At 39.9% G+C, this 22,267-nt stretch overlaps 2 protein-coding genes and 1 long non-coding RNA gene across 4 annotated transcripts in view; 2 read left to right on the top strand and 1 right to left on the bottom strand.

Annotated features, from left to right (window-relative positions):
* The window catches only part of runx3 (RUNX family transcription factor 3), a 50,447-nt gene extending 46,412 nt beyond the window's left edge, over window positions 1-4,035 (bottom strand). Inside the window, exons 1-2 of the mRNA XM_057341433.1 lie at window positions 3,839-4,035; window positions 3,532-3,645 (exon numbers count right to left, since the gene is read on the bottom strand). Coding sequence (XP_057197416.1) covers window positions 3,532-3,589 — 58 coding nt within the window. The 5' untranslated portion in view covers window positions 3,590-3,645; window positions 3,839-4,035. The remainder of the gene's footprint in view (window positions 1-3,531; window positions 3,646-3,838) is intronic.
* Window positions 622-15,380, top strand: LOC130558811 (uncharacterized). 2 transcript variants are annotated; one of them, XR_008963501.1, is made up of 4 exons: window positions 622-1,489; window positions 1,937-2,052; window positions 2,723-2,818; window positions 14,089-15,380. It is a non-coding gene; the product is annotated as an uncharacterized LOC130558811 (long non-coding RNA). The 2 variants fall into 2 exon arrangements; XR_008963500.1 differs by having other exon boundaries at window positions 622-2,052.
* Window positions 15,381-15,413: 33 nt separating this feature from the next.
* LOC130558810 (proline-rich protein 36-like) lies at window positions 15,414-18,448 on the top strand. Its single transcript, XM_057341434.1, has 2 exons — window positions 15,414-17,567; window positions 18,394-18,448. Exon 1 carries the CDS (start codon window positions 15,659-15,661, stop codon window positions 16,811-16,813), a length of 1,155 nt encoding a protein of 384 aa, XP_057197417.1. The 5' UTR covers window positions 15,414-15,658; the 3' UTR covers window positions 16,814-17,567; window positions 18,394-18,448.
* Window positions 18,449-22,267: the final 3,819 nt, after the last annotated feature.

A 22,267-nucleotide genomic window follows, 5' to 3' on the forward strand; every position in this document is an offset into this window, starting at 1 on the left:
ACACACATTCGCCTTTGTCTTTCTTTATCTTTCTCACACTTTCTCACTTGTATGTGCACCGTTATGCAAGCATGTTCTGTATTGCATATTCACTGTACTTTAATATGTGTGACATCTTCCCCTAATAAAGCTCGTGTTTAAAGTCGAGTGAAAAAAACCTGCTTTGAGCTGCTTGTTGTGTAAACTTGCACGTTGTACCTGAAGTAGTAAACAATTGAAATGTTATTAATTGAAAGGTGATGTCATTTTTTTTTAAGTAAAAATCTTTGTCATATTTCAGATTATTGCACAATTGGGGTGTTTTCTCCGGACAGGGTGAACACTGTAGATCTGTTGCATTTTCTAAAAGTTGTTTTGTCCAACCCAGCAATATCGGCTCAACCAATGGTGTGACTTTGGGGCGGGACTATGAGTTAATCTGGCCATTGGCAGACGGGGACGGATCAAGAAACTAGTATGAAAACTGTATTTTACTTTGTAACACATCTGACCTTCAATTTTCAAAGATGAGTTTTGAAAAAGTGTTGCATTTGATTAGCACTTCAGAATGTTTCTCTTCTGGATTATAGAGCTGCTTTACTTTAGAGTTAATAATAAGTTTAATGTAACATGGCAATTTTTTGTCAACTTTTTTATTATGAGCAATGGGTCATTTTTCACTTGCATCATACCATTTCAGTTTATTTAGATCATATCCTTTATTAGATAAACCAATAAAAATGTATTTAGTGTAAACATAATCTGAAAAGCAGCTTTGACACTCAAAACAGAATTCAGAGCTCATTTACCGTATTCCTCAATCAGATCAAATTGGTGCAAGAAAGAGAAATAACCAGAACTATCAAATTTAACAAAGTTTATTTTTTACATATCGCTGCTGTCCTTCTGAAAACTTGTGTTTCCATATTTTCTGATTTTTCTTTTTTTGCCATGAATCATTATTATTAGTCACCCTTTATATTTGTCATTGGGCTTTGCAAATAACTAACCAATAAGCAGTGCTTGTCAACATGGACAAAGTATGTAATAATTTAAAAAGTTTTTTCCTGAAACAGAGCGAATTTGGACATTCAAAGTTTCAGAAGGACAGCGACGATATGTTTATTGTCTTATTTTGCATGATTGACTGGTGGATATCATCCCAAATTCATTTTCTAAATGTAATGACATAAAATAATTTTCTTTCTTGGCATGCTATCGTAATTTTCATCACCTCGTCTTAAACCTTGTGACACTATAGGGTATGTACAGTTTGACAATCACTTCATGAATAATATAAGAATGCAGCGGCAAGAGTGGTCTTCAATGAACCGAAGAGAGCGCACGTCACTCCTCTCTCCACTAAGTTACATTGGCTCCCTATAGTCGCTCGAATCAAATTCAAGACTCTTACCTTCACCCCCTTACCTTCACTCGCTAATGCAGACTTATATACCCGCCAGATCCCTACGCTCTGCAAACGAACGTCTTGTGGTGCCATCCCAAAAAGGTAAAAAATCTCTCTCACGTACCTTCTCGGGATCGGTTCCACATTTATGGAATGATCTGCCCGCTGCTACAATATTAGCAGATTCTGTGGCCATCTTTAAGAACCGTCTGAAAACACATCTCTTCCGTCAACACCTGACTGATCAGTTCTGACTGAAAAAACTTTTCTCTGTATACTGTGGTAGGCTATATGAGACCAGTTTTCTTTTATTGCACTTATGCTTTTTGTTGTCCTTATGTTGTTCCAATTGCTTCCATTGTTTCCCTCATCTGTAAGTCGCTTTGGATAAAAGCGTCTGCTAAATGACTAAATGTAAATATAATTAATTTCTACCCGGCAATATTCTTATTTTCTAGTTATTGAATTTAAACAAAAATCGGTTCAAATGAACCATCAGTTCAAAGCTTTTTAACCCCTATCTGTTTTTCCATCTGTTTGTTAACAAAGTCATATTAAGACTAAATCAGGAATACTGTCCAAGACAACAGATCAGTTCAACAGCGACTGAAAAACCAGACACTTCTTGAAATTAATTGCGATCCACTAACAAGAAAATGAACCGAGTGAGTAGTTTATTTCTGTTCCTCTTCATTATGACCTTTAAGTTAGTTAACTAGCTTTTTATTTATTTAACTAGTCATTCTGAATTCTGATTGGATGTGGCACATTTAAAGCTGTTTTAATGCACCAGTTTGCTATGTTGCTTGGTAACTGTACAACACCTACAGTTAATGAACCATATTTCTAGGGGGAATGAGTATTTATTTGAAATATTAATGGTGTATTTAATTATTTTATCAGATTAATCACATTACAATGATTTGGACCGCAGCTGAATACAGTTCTCTGGAGTGGTATTATTGCTTTGTTTAACAGATGGCAAATAATAAAATGATTAAGAGATTTAGGGGGGAAAAGGTTCGGACAACCATAAGTGGCAAACCACATGGAACACAAGATTTAGCGAGTAGGGCTAAACTTGAGTTTATGTATTTGTTATTGATTGGATTGTGAAAACTGGGTGTTTCGTACTGTACCAGCATGGAGGCAGGTGTTATTTTCATTTTGTTTGAGACTATTGCGTGCACCAAAAAGCAATTCAAAACAAGACCAAAAAAATATATCGCCAGTTTTGATTTCATGTACACGCCCATTAATATTAACTTTCTCACTCTAACTGAGCATTACACACAGATAATACTTTGCCTCTGTTTGTTTTTCAACACGTCCCAGACAAGACTGTCCCAGCCTAAGAAGCACCTCATCACGCGTGTTGACGTTGCCATGGTGACAAATGGAGGACAAGGAGCTCAGGAGATGCAAATGCCGGTAAATGGCTAATGTTGACTTGGGCCCGTACCCACACATATACACAGCGACCACAGAGATGCCGAGAGTGCCCTGGCTCCACAAGTTGACTGGTTTGTGAGTTCCAGTAAAGGTTGGTCTAGCTGGTTCCTCCCTAAGAGTGCGTTTATGGTGCTAATGCTTGCGGTGAGCAGCCCATTATGATCCAAACCCATCAGAACTGCTTCAAACAGACTGTCTGCACTGCAGCGTTATAAAACAAACATCTCGCGGCACATGAATCTACAGGTATATGGATGCCAGTAATTGCGTGTTTGGCTAAATTGGCGGATTTCTGCATTTTTGGCATAATAAACACGTATGGTTTATTTTTCAGAAGACCTTGTGATACGTTCATGAACCATCCTGATGTTTCTATCATGGATATTAAAAGCAGGCTACACAAGAGTACAGAAATATACATGGTCAATATACACAATCTGAGGTCTTTACTGTCAACCGTCAAGCTATAAACTGCATAAGCAACACTTGAAAATGTGTTATGATGATAGTTCTCAGAGGAGTTTGTATTCCAGGTAGCCTGCAACCCACACACACGCATACAATCACACGTTCGTAACTGCTAAACTGCAACGGTCACACCACGCACCATGACTACACAAGAACGTTACGACTGTCACAAGTTTTCCCCACAGCAGCAGAGGAGGAAGAGAAGGATCAGATGGGCGACTTACCTCGCAGCAAACTGGATGAGTAATTGGAGAAAGTGTCGAAGATGCTGTTCGAAGCCATGTGTCCCGTTCAGGAGGGAAAAGAACTGGCCTCTCCGCTGCCTCGACGACTCACGCCTGAGAGGACGACAGTTCGAGAGAGAGAGAAATAAAGGAACTACATAGACTGGCTGCAACCAAGAATTTGGGGTTTGAGAATGCCACAGGAATCTTTTGCCACAAGCCGACTAACAGAACTGCATATGTGCTGTGTGGCGAGAGCGAGAGAGCAAGACCTAGTGAGAGATACCGACCCCTGAGATGGACTCACCTGATGATGAAGACTATCTCTCTTTCTCTCTCTCTCTCTCTCTCTCTTTCTCTCTCTCTCTTTCGCTCTCTCTCACTGGTGGTGGTTGTTGAAGTCGTATAAAGTGGTTTAGTCTGATAGTTGAAACTTCAGGTGTCTGACGCTCTGGCAGCGGTGATCTCCGTGGTAACGGCCTGTCAGTCGCATGTCTGAGGTATCCGAGGTCACAGCTCCCGCGGCAACGCTGTTGCATGGCAATCCCGCCTACTGATTGGTGAAGCTCTGGTCACGTGACTATCTCTCGCTCTCTCACTCACATGCAAAGAAGTTCTCTTTCCCTTCACATAGTTTTTCACACCTCTCTGATTGGCTGACGGTTGTTTCTAAAAGGCCGATGGGTCTTTGGCCTTCCAGAACAGCGGCCGAAAAAATGCACAAGACCTAAACTAAGGAAAGTGGAATATAAAAGGGATTATGGCGGGAAAGAGAGTGCAGAGTTGTTTTAAAGAGTATGAGTGTGTTTTGGTGGTTTTAGGCCTGTTAAACAACCCCTCCACCCTCACTCACCACTTGATAGTATCTCGGTGTTAGCTTCATTAAAAACAGCCGTGCCAGTCATTTCAGCCTTCCTCTAACTTGGTTTTAGCCTAGTTTTTAGCCAGTACTCTCTGCTCGCTTAATTTTACATGTTTGTGGTGGCCTACTTTTTTATTTCCAAAATATCTGTGCTATTTGCACATACGACCTGATTTTAGTGACCTTTTTAAAGGTAATGGGTTTATCAACACCATCTACCAGCAGTTAGGCTATTGTAAAGGTGTTAATGTCCGTGTTTGTGGGTGGCTTGACATTTTTCACCAAAATCTCTTTCGACTTGCATAGATGTCCATAGTTTTTAGATGAGAGAGTTGCTGTGATAAACTCATACGGGGTTATTGACATGAATATCACATTTATTTTCACCTTAAATGATCAAGTTGGCTGTGAATCTGTCCAGACAGGCCTGAAGTTATGGCGACGTTATGTTGATGTTATGGTGACATCATAGTGACATTAGATGGAAGTTATGGTAAAGTTATGTTGATGTTACATTGACGTTACTTTGTTGAAGTTACGGTGAAGTTACTGTGAAGTTACGGTGAAGTTACTGTGAAGTTACTGTGAAGTTACTGTGAAGTTACGGTGAAGTTACTGTGAAGTTACTGTGAAGTTACTGTGAAGTTACGGTGAAGTTACTGTGAAGTTACGTTGAAGTTACGGTGAAGTTACGGTGAAGTTAAGGTGACGTTAAGGTGAAGTTACTGTGACGTTACTGTAAAGTTACTGTGAAGTTACGGTGAAGTTATGTTGACGTTACATTGAAGTTATGGTGACATTACGTTGAAGTTACGGTAAAGTTACGTTGAACTTACGGTAGACTTATGGTGAAGTTATGTTGAAGTTATGGTGACGTTGTGGTGAATGTACTTGATAGCACATTGACATATCCAGAGATGGGCAGTATTTTAATTACATGTATTTGAAATACGTATTTAATTACTTTTGAGTATTTTGTAATTTGTATTTTCCTTAACAAAAAAAGTCAAATGTAATTTGTATTTTAAAATATTTAAATACTTTTTAAAATATGTCATTTTATTCTTGCCTACAATAACTTCACCAGGCAGTGGTGGCACCACTGTTCCGAAAGTGGTGGGGCAAATTTTGATACTGAAATATGTAATAAAATTTGAGCTATCAATAATAATTTGAACTAAACAGCTTGTGGCCCAGCAAATGCAAGCAGAACTCAAATATAAAAAAAATATTAAAATTAATTTTATTAAACAGTAAAGAACCCTGTTCTAGACTTTCATTCCATTAAAGGATACTTGACATCTCATTTCCCTTTACTGCCATAGTAGGGAAAATAAATACTATGGTAGTCAATGGGAATGAGATCTGACATTCTTCCAAATATCTTTAGAAATCTTTAGAATCTCTAGAAATTTATACAGGTTTGGATCAATCTGAGGGTGAGTAAATGATGACAGAATTTTCATTATTGGGTTAAGTATCCCTTTAAATTGCCGAAAATATTTTAAGGCATATATACCTTCTATATCACTATACCTTCGATATCTTTAAAAATGTCGAAGTTATTGATGTGCTGTAGAAAAACAGATAGACATTCATTGCTCGATTTAAAGTGATTCTACATGCATACCTGACTGTTTCCAGGGAAATCAGTTGAATCATCTTTTTGTCTGAGAGAAGATGTAGATGTACACCTGTCATTTGTCTATAAAACGTACTGTACAGTTTGCTTTTAACGCTATACACTCTAAAAACAGTTGTGTTAAAAACAAGACATTTCGTGTTCATTTAAGGACAAAACATTAATGTTGTTCCTGTAAATGCTAGCAAAAATGAATGGACGATCATAGTGCATCTGGATGAGCGTCAAAGCGCGGGTAACCAACCCACTAGCTGAATTATAAGTTTTGATTGTTTTTTCAACCGAGTCAGACCTGTCTGTTATTAAGTGCGTTTGACTTATTCCGAGGCTGCGGAATAAGTACATTAACATGTCGCAAGAGTGTTTCAAAAGCAACCTTTTCCAATCACTCTCGCGGTACTTTGATTTAAGCAAAGAAAAGAAATCGCTTTTGTGCTCAAAGTGCTTTAAGGTAAAGTATCTAGTAAAATCTACTAGCTAGAATTTATCTGCTAGCTAAAGAGTGACTTGTGTTGTCTAGTGATGCCGGATCGCAGTTATTTCTGTGGGCAGGTGGTTCAAGTAACAAAAAATTACATTCTGATTAATTGCGGGTGGGTTAATTAATATTAACAAGATGTGCCACTGCCATAACAATTAATTGGGAGGAATGAAACGCTCAATATGGCCGCTCTAGCGAAGGAACTCCGTTCCAGTGATACGAGCCAATCGTCAATCAGTATTGACTGGGGCGGGGCTCTCGTGAGGCGCTTGCCAGCCTGTGCACATGCACAGTAGATGAAGCAATCTTGAAAAAGGTGATTTTTAGCGCAATTTAAGCTTAGCAAAACCAAGTTATGGTACTGTTCATGTCAGGTTTAATTATTGATAGGACATATGCTGTTTAATTGTGATTTTTGCCAGCGATTTAAAAAATATCTGCCTTCCCCCATTAAAGTAGATAGGACAGTGGACTCGCTGTTAACTGCCCAGAGGCGTTGCAAACATGGCCGCCGAGTGGCACGACTTCCGTAAATGGACTTTGGTCGCGGGAGAATGAGATAAATCAATAATGATAATAATATTAAAATGTCGTGAAGGCCTACATATTTATGTAAGTGTGTAAGAGTGTTTGATGGACTGCTGTTTAGAAAACTTTTCTTTCTTTCTTCTGTGTATCTAACTCCACTGTTACTATCGCACTTTAAATGATTGCTTTAAAAAATATTGTATTTTTGTATTTTCAAATTACAAATTACTTGCATTTTAATTAAATACATTTTTCAGCAGTATTTTGTATTTTATTTAAATACATTTTATGAGGAAGTATTTGTAATTTGTACCTAAATACTTTTTGATGTATTTGTGCCCATCTCTGGACATATCCCTATGGTTTCACACTTCCAAATGTACTGTTGTCTTCTAACGTTGTGAGCAGTATATTACTGCATAAAGGGAATAGTTCACCCCCTAAAATAATAATTCTGTAATGATTTATTCACCCTCGTTCAAACCTATTTATGACTTTTCTGTGGAACACAAAAAAATATATTTTGAGAAATGTCTCTGCGGTCCAAGTCAATGGCGTTCAAAGTTGTTTGGTTGCCAACATTTTTCAAAATATCTTCTTTTGTGTTCTGCGGAAGAAAGTAAAGACATACAGATTTGAAATGTCATAAGGGTGAAGAAACAACGAAGAAAATTGTAATTGTAATTGTAATTGTAATTAATGACATCAGGTGAAAAGCTTTGTTTTATTTGATAAATGATTATAAAGACAGAATTTGTTTGTTCTTTGGAGTATCATGCACATAAGACCTGTAACGTATAAACTTAATTTCATTTAAACTCAGAGGAGTTCGATCATGAAGACGTTCCCAAGCTTTGCCTGTGTAACCACGTGTAAATTTAGCAAGTAGACCACTAGTGCGTGTATTCACGAAGAGCGTGTGTACCGTTCGGATGTGTGTGTATGTCGGATGTAGAGGACGGGGCCATCCAGTCTTTTTCCACAGACACAAACACCATCTGCTCTGTGTTTTGGGAAACGGGTTTCTTAGCAGCGTTCTTCACTAACCGCAAGCAAAAATGGTCAGAGCAGCGCCGCAGTGATCGGACAGGGAGCTGTTTTTTTCTGCACTCTCTCTTGTTTATCAAGCCCCTGTATTTAAGTTTAATATAACTGCAGTATTTTGCTGAGAGACCTGCGGTGGGCCGAAGGCTGCCAATGTCCCTCCACCCCACGGGTGGGGCAGAGCGGGGTGGTGGCTAGAGCGTGCGGTCGCGAGCGCAGATGTGCAGGGGCTTATTTTGTGGTGTATAAATTGCAGGCTGCCCCATGTGCAACTCATAAAGGGGAAACACAGCAAAGGACAGAAAGAAAAGTGCAGTGATGAGGCCACATTCACTTCAAACGCTCTTGTGGAGCAAAAACGCCCAGAGAGTCTAAATCGGGCCCTCAAGCTGAAGGGGGATCTTGAACAGAAGGATGAGAAACGTATTCATAGGAATCAGTCATCTTTGATTTGATGATCCCCAGCGTGATGTTTCATCGGCTAAAGTTAAACCGTATAAAATCAAAGTTGACCTTGAACAGTATTGTAGCTCGGTGGCAAACATTTTGAGAAACCAGATGATTTCAATGTAAATAGAAAATTATAGCTACAGTCTACATGATATTAAGGAGCTTAACAATGCAAGAGAACCATATAGTTTGCTGACATGATGACTTGGAGAGGAAACAAAAAAACGTGAATGTGAAGTTATTCAACAGCAGGAAAGATGTCCGTTAGGCTGTTTCTGCAGAAAATACATTGCAAACCTAAAACCAGGAACCAGAAATAATGATGTTCTGTTTTCTCTAACTCGATCACCATTTCTTTCTTTTTTGAAAAGGGTGAATAGTGGAAAGTTCATTCAAAAATAGAAATTCTGTCATTTGTTCATATTGTTCAAAACCTGTTTATTCTGTGGAACACAAAAGAAGATATTTTGAGAAATGTCTCAGTTTTTTCAATGTCAATGGGGTTCAGTGTTGTTTGGTTATTAACATTCTCTAAAATATCTTCTTTTGTGTTTTGTAGAAGAAACAAAGTCATGCAGGTTTGGAATAACACAAGGGTGAATAAATGAAGAATTTTCATTTTTGGGTGAACCATCCGTTTAACTCATTCCCATTTTTTATATATTGTCAGGTCCTGTTTGAGACTTCACATGGGGAAGTGAATGCGCACGTGTTAACGAAAGATAATGTGACTTCTCGTGTCTTAAATAACATGTAAGTAAAAAAATGGTTGGGTCCTTTATAGCGGGCACCATTCAGTTTCCATTCGTATTATATTTCTTGGCTGGACTGTTTGTCTTATTTAGACTGGTAATGTCATTGATTCAATTAGTCACGTTTTACTAAAGAAAATACTTTGTATTGCTGCAAGAAGTAAATGAATTTAAAAAAAAGATTGGCAAGATAAATGTTCAGTGTTGATAAAGCCATGCTTATAAACCTATGCTGGTTTGTTGGTCTGAGCTGGTCTCCCAGCCTGGTCAGATGGGTCTCTTAGCTGGTTTGGAGTGTGTTTCATGCATTTTTCAGCTGGTCAGACTGGAAGACCAGAAAACCAGCTTAGGCTACTTTTAGGTATTTGTTTATTTTGTATAGTCCTAGAAGTCTGACAAGTTTTTAACGCATGTTGAAAACCCACTGAAACAGAATTTCCCCAAGGGGAAAATAAAAGGTACTACTACTACTACTGTTTTGTTATGTACTTTGAACTTTTTTTGCTGTTAACAGAGATTTGCAGTTCGGGTGATTATACGTTTCAGAATTGATTGACAACAGTTTGGTAGACAGGAGTTAAAGCTAAAAAATTTGCTTTAGAAACTTTTGAAAAAAAGTTGTTTTGTAAAGCCGACATAATTATTATCCATCTGAAGTCTTTAAAAGTTTTAGAAGTATTAAGGTTAGTTTGAAGTAGGTGAATAAGAAAGATAGCTTTAGCATGTTTATCAGTTTGGCAGCTTGATAAGCCCCTCCCCTTTCCACAGAGCTGTGCCCACACCCCCCCCCTTCCGTTTTCTCACACTCACTCTCAACCACAAGGACTTTACTGGCACGACAACACACCACTCCGGCAGTTCTCCTCAAATTTCTCATTTTCTCATAAATTATTTATCAAAGACAAATATGCTTGAGCAAAGTCTTATTTCACTGGTGCTTAATGAGTGTGTAAATAAGAATAAACCTCAATGTAACAATGTTTTGTTGTCTAAATATAAAATAAAAGTCACTCACAAGTGTTTGCGTTTCATCTTTTGCTTACCAAATTTGATGCAAATTTTTAGAGTTAAAAGATTATATTATATTATATAAGAATTGTATTATGTTATAATAATTATATTATGTTATAATAATTATATTATTTGTAAAATATCTAATATTTCAAAATATTTTTAATTTAACTTTTTTATTATTTATAATTTAGCGCTGTTTTGATAGTTTATCACTTATTCCTAGAGTGTGACATCCTGTTGCTCAAAAACATATTTTTTATTTATTTTATTTATTTGTTTAAATTTTCACCGTAACTTCACCATAACTTACAACTAACATAAGTCACCTTTTTAATTACTATAGAATTTGTTCGGTAAATAACAGCATACCTGAAAATCAATTGGATGTCTTCAGAAGAATTGAAATATAGTTCGTAAGTTGTTCGTTTATTTTCCAGATCTACAACCTCTTGGCATTCATAATTGCAAGAACTGAGTGATGATTTTTCATGATATTACTTTTGTTGACCACCCAAAACTAAAGATTCTTTCATCATTGACTCATTCCAAACCTGGTTACTTTTCTTTCTTCTGTAGAACACAAAAGAAGATATTTTTAAAAACGTTGGTAACCGAACAACGTTGGACTCCATTTACTTCCATAGTATGGACACAAAACCACAGAGACATTTCTCAAAATATCTTCTTTTGTGTTGAACAGAGGAATGACATGAGTGTAAATAAATGATGACATCATTTTCATTTTTGGATAACTAACTCTTTAACAAGAACAGCATACACGTTCAGAATGGCTTTTAAATATTCAGTGCGCTGTTTCTCTTTAAAAGTGATCTTTATCAACTTCGTCTTTGTTGTGGATGACACAGGAATCACAGATCTGGCCTCGGGGTTGCCCTGCGCCCCGTCACAGCCGCTGATGGGGCAAACCTGCGCTAATGTGGGGTTACACTGGCAGACTCGGCGTGGGAGCGTCGTAAGCCACTCTCTCCACCTCAAGATTCACCATTTCACATTCCTCAAACCAGACCAGGCCAGATCACAGCAGATTTGGGCCAGAGCATGGTCGACCAAAACCCAACCACCAACCTCTGCTCCCTGCCGTTCAGAGCGCTTCAAACACGCAGATCTGTGTCACATGCCAGCGTGCCAGTTTATCCCTCGCTCACATTTCTCGTTTTTGCTCTCCCACGGCTCATGCCGAGCGTGACATTTCTCAGTTTCGCTCGTGTTTGCTGTTGGCCAAACAAACAAGCCACTTTTCATGCCAGGCTCGTCTGGGGTTTATGCAACGGGTTTGCAGATATATGACAAACTTTACGACTTGCATTAGCGCGTTCACTTTATGCAAAATGTGCATTTGCGTGTACGATGTGTGTGTGCACGAGTTGCGTGCTACAGCTCTGAGTCTCGCTGCTAAATACGTGTTTCGTGTGTGTGCGTGGTCTATCTATGGGTTAGCGTTTGTGTGTCTATGTGTGCGTGTATATTAGACTTGTTGATTTCCTGTGGTGCAGACAGAGGTTTCAATGTGCCAGACTAAAAGAAGAGCTTCGGTACAGGATGTAGAGATGTTGTTCTCACTAAGTATACACAGACGTGAGACACGCATTTGGACGCGTGCGTGCGTTTCTGTGCGTCTGAATGTTATGCCTCCACTGGTGCATGTAGGACACCAAGTATATTCATCTTTTAATAAACGTTTGAGAGTCAGTGTTTCATGCATTCTTTAGATAAATGCGATCTCAGAGCTGTGTGTAGTTCAGATAAAATCATGTCTGCATAGAGAGAAATGAGATAAGAAATGGTAAGCAAGAGATATCAGTTGAGCAGCGCAGCAGTACTTTAGATAGAGATGCACGATATAATCTGGCATGACTTTTAAGATGATCATGATTAAAAAATGCTAAATATAAGCACGTAGATTTGCATGAACAATAACAGTGTATATATTATCCCTGCTGAAAAAAGCAAACAATAGAAACCCAATCGAAATCTCATAAATTCTACTCGTTTCCATTAAAAGAACCATTAGCTGTTTTAAAACCAAGATACTTTTTTGTGTGTTTTGGGCATTATTCCAATAGGATTGTTCCCATCGGCCAGATCCCTGCTGAAAAAACAATAGAAACCATTAAAGTGGTTTTACTGGCTTTAATGGAAACTGTAATGGTTCTACTGGATTCTGTTGGTGGGATGTTACATCCTATTGGAATAATGGCCAAAACACACTACAAAAAAGAATTTTGTAATGGTTTTAATGGAAAACCTAATGGTTCATAATGGTATTTAATGGAAACCATTAGACTTTCTGTAATGGTTTCTGTCGGGTTTCTATTGTTTTTTTCAGCAGGGATAACATCCCACCAATAAAATCCATCACATACCAGTAGACACCATTTGGTTTCCATTAAATCCAGTACGATTCCCATTAGACCAGTAACTTTTGTATTTGGGCAGGGTTCTATTTGAAGAAAGACAAAAATAAAAACCTGCCCAAAAGACGATAGAAATTTTAATTGATTTACTGGCTATAGTGGGAATTGCATTGATTTTAACGGAAATATTGATATCTATTGGTATGTGAGGGTTTATATTAGTGGGAAATTAAATCCTATTGGAGTAATGCCCAAAAGGCATTACAAAACAGAATTTTGTTGTGGTTTTAATGGGAAAAGCTAATGGTTCAAAATGTTTTTTAATGGGAAACTATTTCTTTGATGGTTTATATTGGGTTTCTATAGTTTTTTTTCTGCATGGATATTAGGTCTTATTATAAGGTCCCAAAATTCCAAAATTTGTTAACCTATGGTTGGACCAAATATGGACACCAACGGTTGGGTTTATCCATATTTTACCCAACCATTTTAGAGTGCATTAAAACTTTGCAGTAAAAGAACCACCTTCTTATCAAAACCTTTTTTCTTTGTAGAGTTACTGAGGGCTTTATGACCTTATCCATCCATTTACATTACACTCATGCATTTGCCCGACAATTTTATCACAAGCGACTTACTACACATTCAACATTTTATCCGTCCTCATGTGAATTTGTTAATTCATTCTTTCCTCTCTGTAGTGGGGGACACAGATACACACACGCCTGTTGAAGTTCTGTGAAACTTCAGTTTTCGTGTGATTATCAGAATGCCATGAGTCACTGCATTCAAAGTGCATTCTGGGTAGGGATGTGACCACAGGTTGAGAAATTAGTGTGTTCACCGTAAAGTGGCTATGTGTGTGAGAGAGTGTTTGTATATGTTCCATGGTAGAACGGTTGTGTGTGTGTTCCATGGTTAGGTGTGCGGTTGGTATGACCTGCTTTCGTTTGGACCCGTCACTCATTTGGTTCAGAGAGACGTTGTGAATCAGAGAGCACGTTTGCATGAGAGAGAAAAAGAGATTTCTTCTCAGTCTCTTGCCTCCTGTTGACTTGTCCTTATCTGACACATCTAACACAGTGTTTTGCATGACATTTACACTTCATTAATGCATTTAATATGACATTTTTTAATCAGTATTTATATTCCCTGGCATCCAATCATTGCAACGCTATACCAGTTGAACCACATAAACACAATAATGTTCCCAGCATCTAATGTTGTGTGTGTTTTCTGCCCATCCACCTAACCAAGACTCTTTTGTCTTATGTACCTGCACACGTTTTTTTACCGTGTGTTTGTCTCTGCATGGTTGCATGGGGTTTGCGGCAGACTTTTTATTTTGTGCTGCGTGGAGATATTATTGTTTTGATGAACACTCTCTGTTTTTTTCTATCCTCTTGTAGACACTGTGCGTCTGAAGAGGTTTCCCACGCTTTCATTTGTTACTCTTCAATCAGACGTGAACATGCGGTGAGCATATACACACACATACAGTATATCATATCACATACATGTAGATAGCTGTATATCATAGGACATCTCACAAACACATTGTTCTAAAGCTGAAAATGAGTGTATTTGGGTTTAGCCTGTGTAACTTAAATGATAACAAACCCTTATCTTTATAAGGTGTTATACATTATTTTGATCTATTGTTGTGAATGCGAACTATTAAATATTACACACTAAGTTGTAATTGCAAACAAAAAAGTAAAATCCAAATAAAAAGGACGTTTGAAGAAATGAAATGTGCATATGTATCTTTCGAGCACAGCTGAGCTTTATGTGAGCGCTCCAGGTGACCATCTAGATGTGCCCTAAATCAAACACAGCATTCAAGCAAACACGTATGAATCTCGCGTAGTCTTGCTACGTATATCTGACTTATCTTAAAGGGATAGTTCACCCAAAAAAGAACATTCTGCTATCATTTACTCGTCCTCTTGTCATTGCAAATGATGTATGTATGTATGACTCTCTTTCCTCTGTAGAACACAAAAGAAGATATTTTGAAGTTGTTGGTAACCGAACAGCCCCGGCACCCATTCACTTCGATTGTATGGACACAAAACCAATGCAAGTGAATGTGTGCTGGTTTACAACATTCTTCAAAAGATCTTTTTTTGTGTTCTGTGGAAAAAAGAAAGTCAGGTTTGAAATGACAAAAGAGTGAGTAAATAATGATAGAATTTTTTTTTTGTTTAATTGTAATGTTTATGTAGGAATGTTAATTTAGTTGTATCTGCTTAAAGGTAAAACTGTATCATTGTGGTATTATTTTGTATCATCTTTTCATCTCTTGAGTGGCACCATGACTGTGTGATGTTACACACTTTACAGTTAAAGTACAGTACAGTGTCATGGCTCTGCTTCATTTAGTCATGTTTTTCTTGGTCCTGTAGCAGAGTCATGACAAAGCCTTTGGTTATGTGTGGAGAGAAACATATTATTGTCCTTTTGACAATAATATACGTTCTCTCCAGTGTCTCGTCTCTGTTACCGCCATCTCGTTTCCTCGTTATCTTAAGTGTTTAATTAATTAATTAAACCCTCGTTATCCTGAGTGTTTAATTACCCACACCTGCCCCGTGTCGTTATCCTTTGTCTGTCTTCCCTATATAATACCCTCATGTTTCATTGTCCTGTGTCGGTCATTACGTATGTTATGTGCTGCTTCGTGTCATCGTCTTGCCTTGTCCTGTCATCTGTTCCTCGTGAGTGAGTTTGTTTGTTCTACCCTGTATTGTTTGTATTAGATGTTTGGTGGTGTCGTTTAAGTTTAGTTTTGCTGTTCTTGTTTTCATTTTGCCCCCTCGTGGGAAGTCTTTGTTTTCTGTTTGTTTCTTAGTTTAGTTCCTGATTTATACCCCCTCGTGGGTTTTTGTTTTGTGTTTTTTGTAAAATAAAGTCATTTGTTAACCCCTTCATCCCCGCTGCCTGCAATTGGGTTCTTTCCTGCGTTTTCGTGACAGAATGACCGACCCCAATCAGAACCCAGCGGGCAGCAAGATGAACGGCACGGCGTCCTCCTCACGGTCCGCTCAAGCCCGCTTGCTGCTAGGTTTCCGCCAGGGGAACTACAGGAATCGGGAGTTCGCCGGGGCATTCTCGGCGGTGGCTGAGACGGCTGAGTTCAACGAGGCAGAGTTGAAGACGATCTTCAACTGCTGCCTCACTCAGCGCCTCACCCCGTCTGAGAAGAGGCTGCTGGGTCCCCTAGGGTTCGCGGCAATGGTCAGGTTCGTGGCCAACCGGGACGATCCCGGGGGTGGGGTTCCACGTGGGACTTCCACCTCGCGGTCGATCACGCCGGAGGGCCTCGACCTGACTGCTGCTGCCCGGGGGGACTCGGTACCCTCCGGCTTGAGCTCCACGGTCCCCGTTCACTCTGGTGGCGCCGGGAGCGAGCGGGAGGGAGGGGATCCGGGGATGACGTCGGCTGATTCCTCCGCTGCGGAACTCCCTCCGGTCCCCACGGATTCGCCAAGGTCTATGGATCCGGTGGTGTGGAGAAGGAGGGAGAGGCGCAGCGGAGGAGCGCCCAGTCCGGTGCAGCCGGCATCCAGTCCGGTGCTGCCGGCGTCCGGTCCGGTGGTGCTGCCGGCGTCCATTCCGGTGGTGCTGCCGATGTCCTGTCCAGCGTCCAGTCCGGTGCAGCCGGCGTCCAGTCCGGTGCAGCCGGCGTCCTGTCCAGTGTCCAGCCCGGTGCAGCCGGCGTCCAGCCCGATGCAGCCGGCGTCCAGTCTTGTGTCTAGTCTTGTGTCCAGTCATGTGTCTACTCTTGTGTCCAGTCCGGTGGTCCAGCCGGCGTCGAGTCCGGTGGTCCAGCCGGTGTCCAGTCCGGTGATCCAGCCGGCCTTCCAGCCGGCGTCAAGCCCTGCCCAGCCGGCCTTCCAGCCGGCGTCAAGCCAGTTCCAGCCGGCCTCCAGTCCGGCAGCCAGGCCGATCCCTGGGAAACCCCCAGGGCCAAAGGCTGTCCCCCCCAGGACTCCCCCTAAGTCCCCCAGGACTCCGCGCCCTCGAGCGCAGCCGGGGACTGGGACTGTTCCCCTTCTCCCCTCCCCCATGGACTGCCTCCTATGGGCCCTGGTTTTGCCCCTCCCCCCCTCCCTTGTTTATTTTTGTTAAGTCACCCCAATCCCTTAGTCTTGTTGTCTTGTCTGCCCCTTGTCTTGTTCACCATGTTTGTCTGGTTTTTGTCACTGTCTCAGTCGGTCTTGTCTCGTCCGTCTACCCCTTGGTGAGCACCTGGAGGTGCTCATTAAAGGGGGGGCTTCTGTCATGGCTCTGCTTCATTTAGTCATGTTTTTCTTGGTCCTGTAGCAGAGTCATGACAAAGCCTTTGGTTATGTGTGGAGAGAAACATATTGTTGTCCTTTTGACAATAATATACGTTCTCTCCAGTGTCTCGTCTCTGTTCCCGCCATCTCGTTTCCTCGTTATCTTTCCCTGAGTGTTTAATTACCCACACTGCCCCGTGTCGTTATCCTTTGTCTGTCTTCCCTATATAATACCCTCATGTTTCATTGTCCTGTGTCAGTCATTACGTATGTTATGTGCTGCTTCGTGTCATCGTCTTGCCTTGTCCTGTCATCTGTTCCTCAAGAGTGAGTTTGTTTGTTCTACCCTGTATTGTTTGTATTAGATGTTTGGTGGTGTCGTTTAAGTTTAGTTTTGCTTTTCTTGTTTTCATTTTGCCACCTCGTGGGAAGTCTTTGTTTTCTGTTTGTTTCTTAGTTTAGTTCCTGATTTATACCCCCTCGTGGGTTTTTGTTTTGTGTTTTTTGTAAAATAAAGTCATTTGTTAACCCCTTCATCCCCGCTGCCTGCAATTGGGTTCTTTCCTGCGTTTTCGTGACGTGACAGTACAGTACAGTTAAATGTAGGTTGTGTATCGTTACATCACATTGCAATATTTTACTTTTTCAATCACTTTTTATAAGTTCTCTGTACTGAGCAATTTCAATAATTTTGTGTATTAATCTTACATTGTAACTGGAATGAACACGATAGACAATGAAATGACTTTTTAGTTGAAATTGCATGCATGGGAATTAATCGTCAGACAGAATGTCATCATCGTGACAGCTCTAGTCGTAGTGTTTAGCTTGTAGTGAGTGAGATAGTCAAGAAGGTAGATCTCAATCAAACGCTTGATCCAAAGTGTAGATTGTGGATGCGCTTTCTCAGCGTGGCAGATGTTTTTACAGCGTTGTGGTTAGTCAAGGAAAGCTAACACAAAAGAAGGGAATCGTCTCGGTGCGGGTTCAAGTGTGCTTTGCAGAGAACACTATGCTGAATTCTGCATCATTTGTGTCACACAAAGCTTCGTGACAATAGTCTCAGGTCTGGTTTCCGCCACTGTGATATGTGCTGTTGCGTAGGTGTGGAAACATCTCTCTCTCTCTCCTCAACATTAATGCAACTTTTCACAAATGATTTTAAAAATAAGATTTGTTAGTTACTCTTGCAATGCTGCACAAAACACAGTGTGGTTTACTGTATATTTAGGTAGATAATTTCGGCATTCACAATATTTCTTTATTTTTGTTTTCGCTAAATGAAGGTCGTTCCACATGCGTAAACGCAAAATAAAATAGTTTACACATGTTAATGGATATGCATCTTGTGCCAGTGGTCATTTTATAAAATATTTCCGTTAGGTATCTTTTTTATAATTTGGTAAAGAAACATGTATTTTGTTGCAGGTGCTTATAACATTACTTCCAATTTTGTGTGGACTTTACTCACTTTTGGTGCTCGGTAAGTTCCTTTATGTGTAACTCAGGGAGACTGTGTGTGTTTATGTAAATTAAAAGCGTGTGTTAGTGTAGGAGGTGTGTGTGTGTGTGTGTGTGTGTTGGTGTGTTTGTTTAGGTGTTTGTCAGTTTCATATGGGGTGTGTCTTGTCAGTAAATGCGATTGTGTGTCTTACTTTTTACAGGAGCTGTGTGTTTGATGTGTGTGAGGTGTTTGGTGTGAGATTTGACATTTTTGACAGGTGTCCATATAAGGAGCACTATCCCTTACACTGTAGTAACGTTGACCAGCTACTGACAAAATAATAATTCGGTCAACATTTATTCACCATCATGTTGTTCAAGACCTGTTTGACTTTCTTTCTTCTGCAAAACACATGAGTCTGTTTTCTGTTCATACAATGAAAGTTTATGGAGGCCAATGTTGTTATCAATGTGGTTATCAATGTGAAATCTTGTTTTGTGTTCTGCAGAAGAATGAAACGTCATACATGTTTGGAAAGACATGATGTTCAGTAAATGATGAATTTGTTGTAGCAATAAACAAAACGTCTTGTTTTCTAAGTGAAAAATACTTACCTGACACAGTTTTCTCATTGGTTTGTTCATATTGTTTATAGTGCAGTATAGTGGAGAAGTGAGTGTCTGCAGGAGAGGTGACGACTAGAGAACTGCAATCAGTTTGAGAGCTGTACCGTAGGAGGTTGAAAGGGCCCAAATGCTCCTGTGGGCTCTGTGATTGGGGCCACAGTAGAGGTTTGTGGCTCTGTATTATAAAGCAAAGGAAATCAAACCATATCAAATACACTCACACACACCATACGAGCAACATTGACAGAAGGTTCTGTTTCTGCAGGTTTTAACACGGATTCATGGTTCATTGCTCAAGCGTGTCGCCAGAGATTTGATCTATGATGCATGACAAATGTCTCTGAAATAAATGTTCATGCTTAAATCAGAACTTTTATAGTTGTTAAGATGTAATTTGGTAAACGTGAGCTGTCTTCTGTAGTAGCATCTTTACTGTAATGGAGTTAAGTAAAGGACATATTTCGATTGATCAACATAGGCAGCAATTTCTTCACTTTGGCATGGAGAGCCAACAAACCTTAACAATGTATTACAAACCAGTGTAGACATCCTCGATCCCACAAACCAGTGGGTGTCTATTGTTGGCAAGATATGACGCAATGCATGGAGGTTTGTGACACGAGTAAATATACACCGGATAGCCTAAAAATGAATTCAGTTATACTTTTTTTTTATTGTTCTCATTTGGCTTTATGGACAAAAACTGCACACTGAACTTTGGAATGACACGAGGACGAACAAATACCCACAGATCTTTCTTTTTTTAGTGGGCAGTTAAAGGGGTCATATGACGCGAACACGTGTTTTTCTGTGTCTTTGGTGTGTTATAAGTTGCCCATGCATGTATTAGACACGTGAAATTGCACAAATGAAAGTGTGGGAACAAAAGATGCGTTCTATGTAAAAGCGAATGCTCACCCAGACCTGCCTGAAACGCCTCGTGTAACCACACCCCCACAAATCTACGTCAGTTGGTGGTCTGATTTGACTAAGACCGCCCAAATGTATACTCAAGTAAGGTGGGCGTACCTGTCAGTACAATTGAAGAGGAACCTGATGTTCCAAATATGGTAAGAGGCGTTACATTTCCCTCACACGCTTGCAGTATTCCACCAATCACTACGCACCGGTTAACTGGCCAATCATAGCACACCTCGCTTTTCAGAGCCATGAGCTTTGTATAAAAATCTGCGCGTTTCAGAGAGGCGGGGCAAAGAGGAGATACAAACATGCACGGGATGTGGAAAATACAGCATTTTTGAACCTTATATCGTGTATACGCATTGCATTACATCTAAAACAAACCATAATATTTGTTTCAGCCGTGTCATATCACCCCTTTAATTGGTCAACCAGCCTCACCAAACTGGTGCACCGCATACGTTTACTGGTCCACCAGTAGGACCAGCAGCAAACCAGCACATACTGGCCTTCACCGGTATGGAAATCTGCGATCTTTTCAGCAAAGAGGGTCAATTTCATTCTCTATTCCTGTTTTGTTTTTCCATATGCAGTCAAAACCTCGCTGTTAAATAAGCCATATCTACAAGTCATGGAAAATCATCTCGGCACTATTTGATGTCAATGTGATACTTTTAATCGTAGGTTCAGTGGACAGATGTTATCACAGGACGTGTGACTCACAGAAACATCATTCTTCAGTAGCGTTCAGATGGATGCCAAATTTACTCACACTCATTTGCTGGAAACGGTCGAAAGAGTCTGTGAGTCATAATTGTAATGAGTGAAGCTTTCCAAAATGCTAAGAGCATGTAATATTCTCAGATAACAAGAAAAACATGTGCACACATCATGTTTTCAAACTAGACATCTCGAACACACTGATGCTGATCCTGCAATAAAATAAACATGGCGGTTTCTCTAAAGTGTGGCCGGTACAGAGTACAGATTCAGTTCGGTACCCCGTGTATTCTCACCATATATTTCTTCCTTGAAGCCGGCCACGATGACAATATTGGTTTGTGCAAATTTCGGTTTGGTTGAGCAGGGCTTTTTCTGCATTTAACACATGCATCGTTTATTAGACTTTGATGACTGAAACAGCAGGACGGAAAAACATCGCATGCAAACGTTGCATAAGTTAGAAAAACTGAATAGCGAAACATAGACAGTAAACACCCCATCAAGCACCTGACGTCTGCTGCTGTGTGATCGAGATGGAATCGAGAGGGTCGGTATCAGTCGCTTCCTGTTTTTTTGCAGAGTGCAGACATATTTCACAGATGATTTTGCGAAAATAAGGCGGCGAACAATACGTGTTTTATAAGATCGTCAGACAAGCGTGTGTGTGGCCTGTGATTGCCGCAGCAGAAGTGAGAAACAGTTTACCGTTGCAATAGTGCTGCTTCCGGTCTGAATGGGGGAAACTAACAGCGTCTGGCTGCTGGATTGTCACGCAAAGGCTCGGCTAATCATCGCAGCGCCGTTGGGCCCTCAGACGCAGAAACAGGAAGTAAGCAGGCGACAGAGGAAGTTGTTGGTTTTTTGATGGCCATTGCGGTGGTTTTGAGACTTCTCTCACAGAAGGAGGGGGCGGTCAGTTGTTTGGCGTGGGAAAGGACAAAACGGTGCTGTTTATCATTGGAGAAATATCATTTTTGACAGAGAGCGAATTGACATTATGCACTCACTTACTGCCCTCTCCAGCAAGATTCAATGAAAATAAAATGGGTGGTTGCAAACAGATAGACATGACATTTGGAAAATGTTCTCTTTGTTGTTAAACAACGAAATCTGATTTTGACAGTTAGAATATCATTTATTATTCGCTCACGTTTGTATTGTTGCGTATGGTTCCATATGCTCTTGTCTTTCTTTGCTCAAAGGGACATAAGTGTTCATTTGGCTACAGTACAGTATAGTAGTGTTAAGTCAAACAAACCATTAATAGTAAGAGAAAAGCTCATCATTGCAATGTTTACAGTTATTCAACAAAGTTGGAAAATGAAACAAACGGATACTATTAAAATGACACTAGCGGAAAAACTACATTATAACTTATAACAGTCACCGTCCTGCCCTGTGATATCTCATCTCAGAATCCCGACAGAACAGACACACTGTTCTTTAATTTCAGTCATTTTTGTTTGTAAAAAATATTGTCTTTATAAAATATATATATATATATATATATATTTGGAAATAAAAATAAAATATCTCCATTTGGTGCTTTTGGGGATAATATAGGCCTACACGTTTTTTTAGATATGTA

The sequence above is a fragment of the Triplophysa rosa genome, linkage group LG9 (genome assembly GCF_024868665.1).
Source record: "Triplophysa rosa linkage group LG9, Trosa_1v2, whole genome shotgun sequence".
Lineage (NCBI taxonomy): Eukaryota > Metazoa > Chordata > Actinopteri > Cypriniformes > Nemacheilidae > Triplophysa > Triplophysa rosa.

Bases quoted from the DNA above. Each gene is read 5' to 3' on its own strand.
- LOC130558810 (XM_057341434.1), top strand. From the start codon at position 15,659: ATGACCGACCCCAATCAGAACCCAGCGGGCAGCAAGATGAACGGCACG.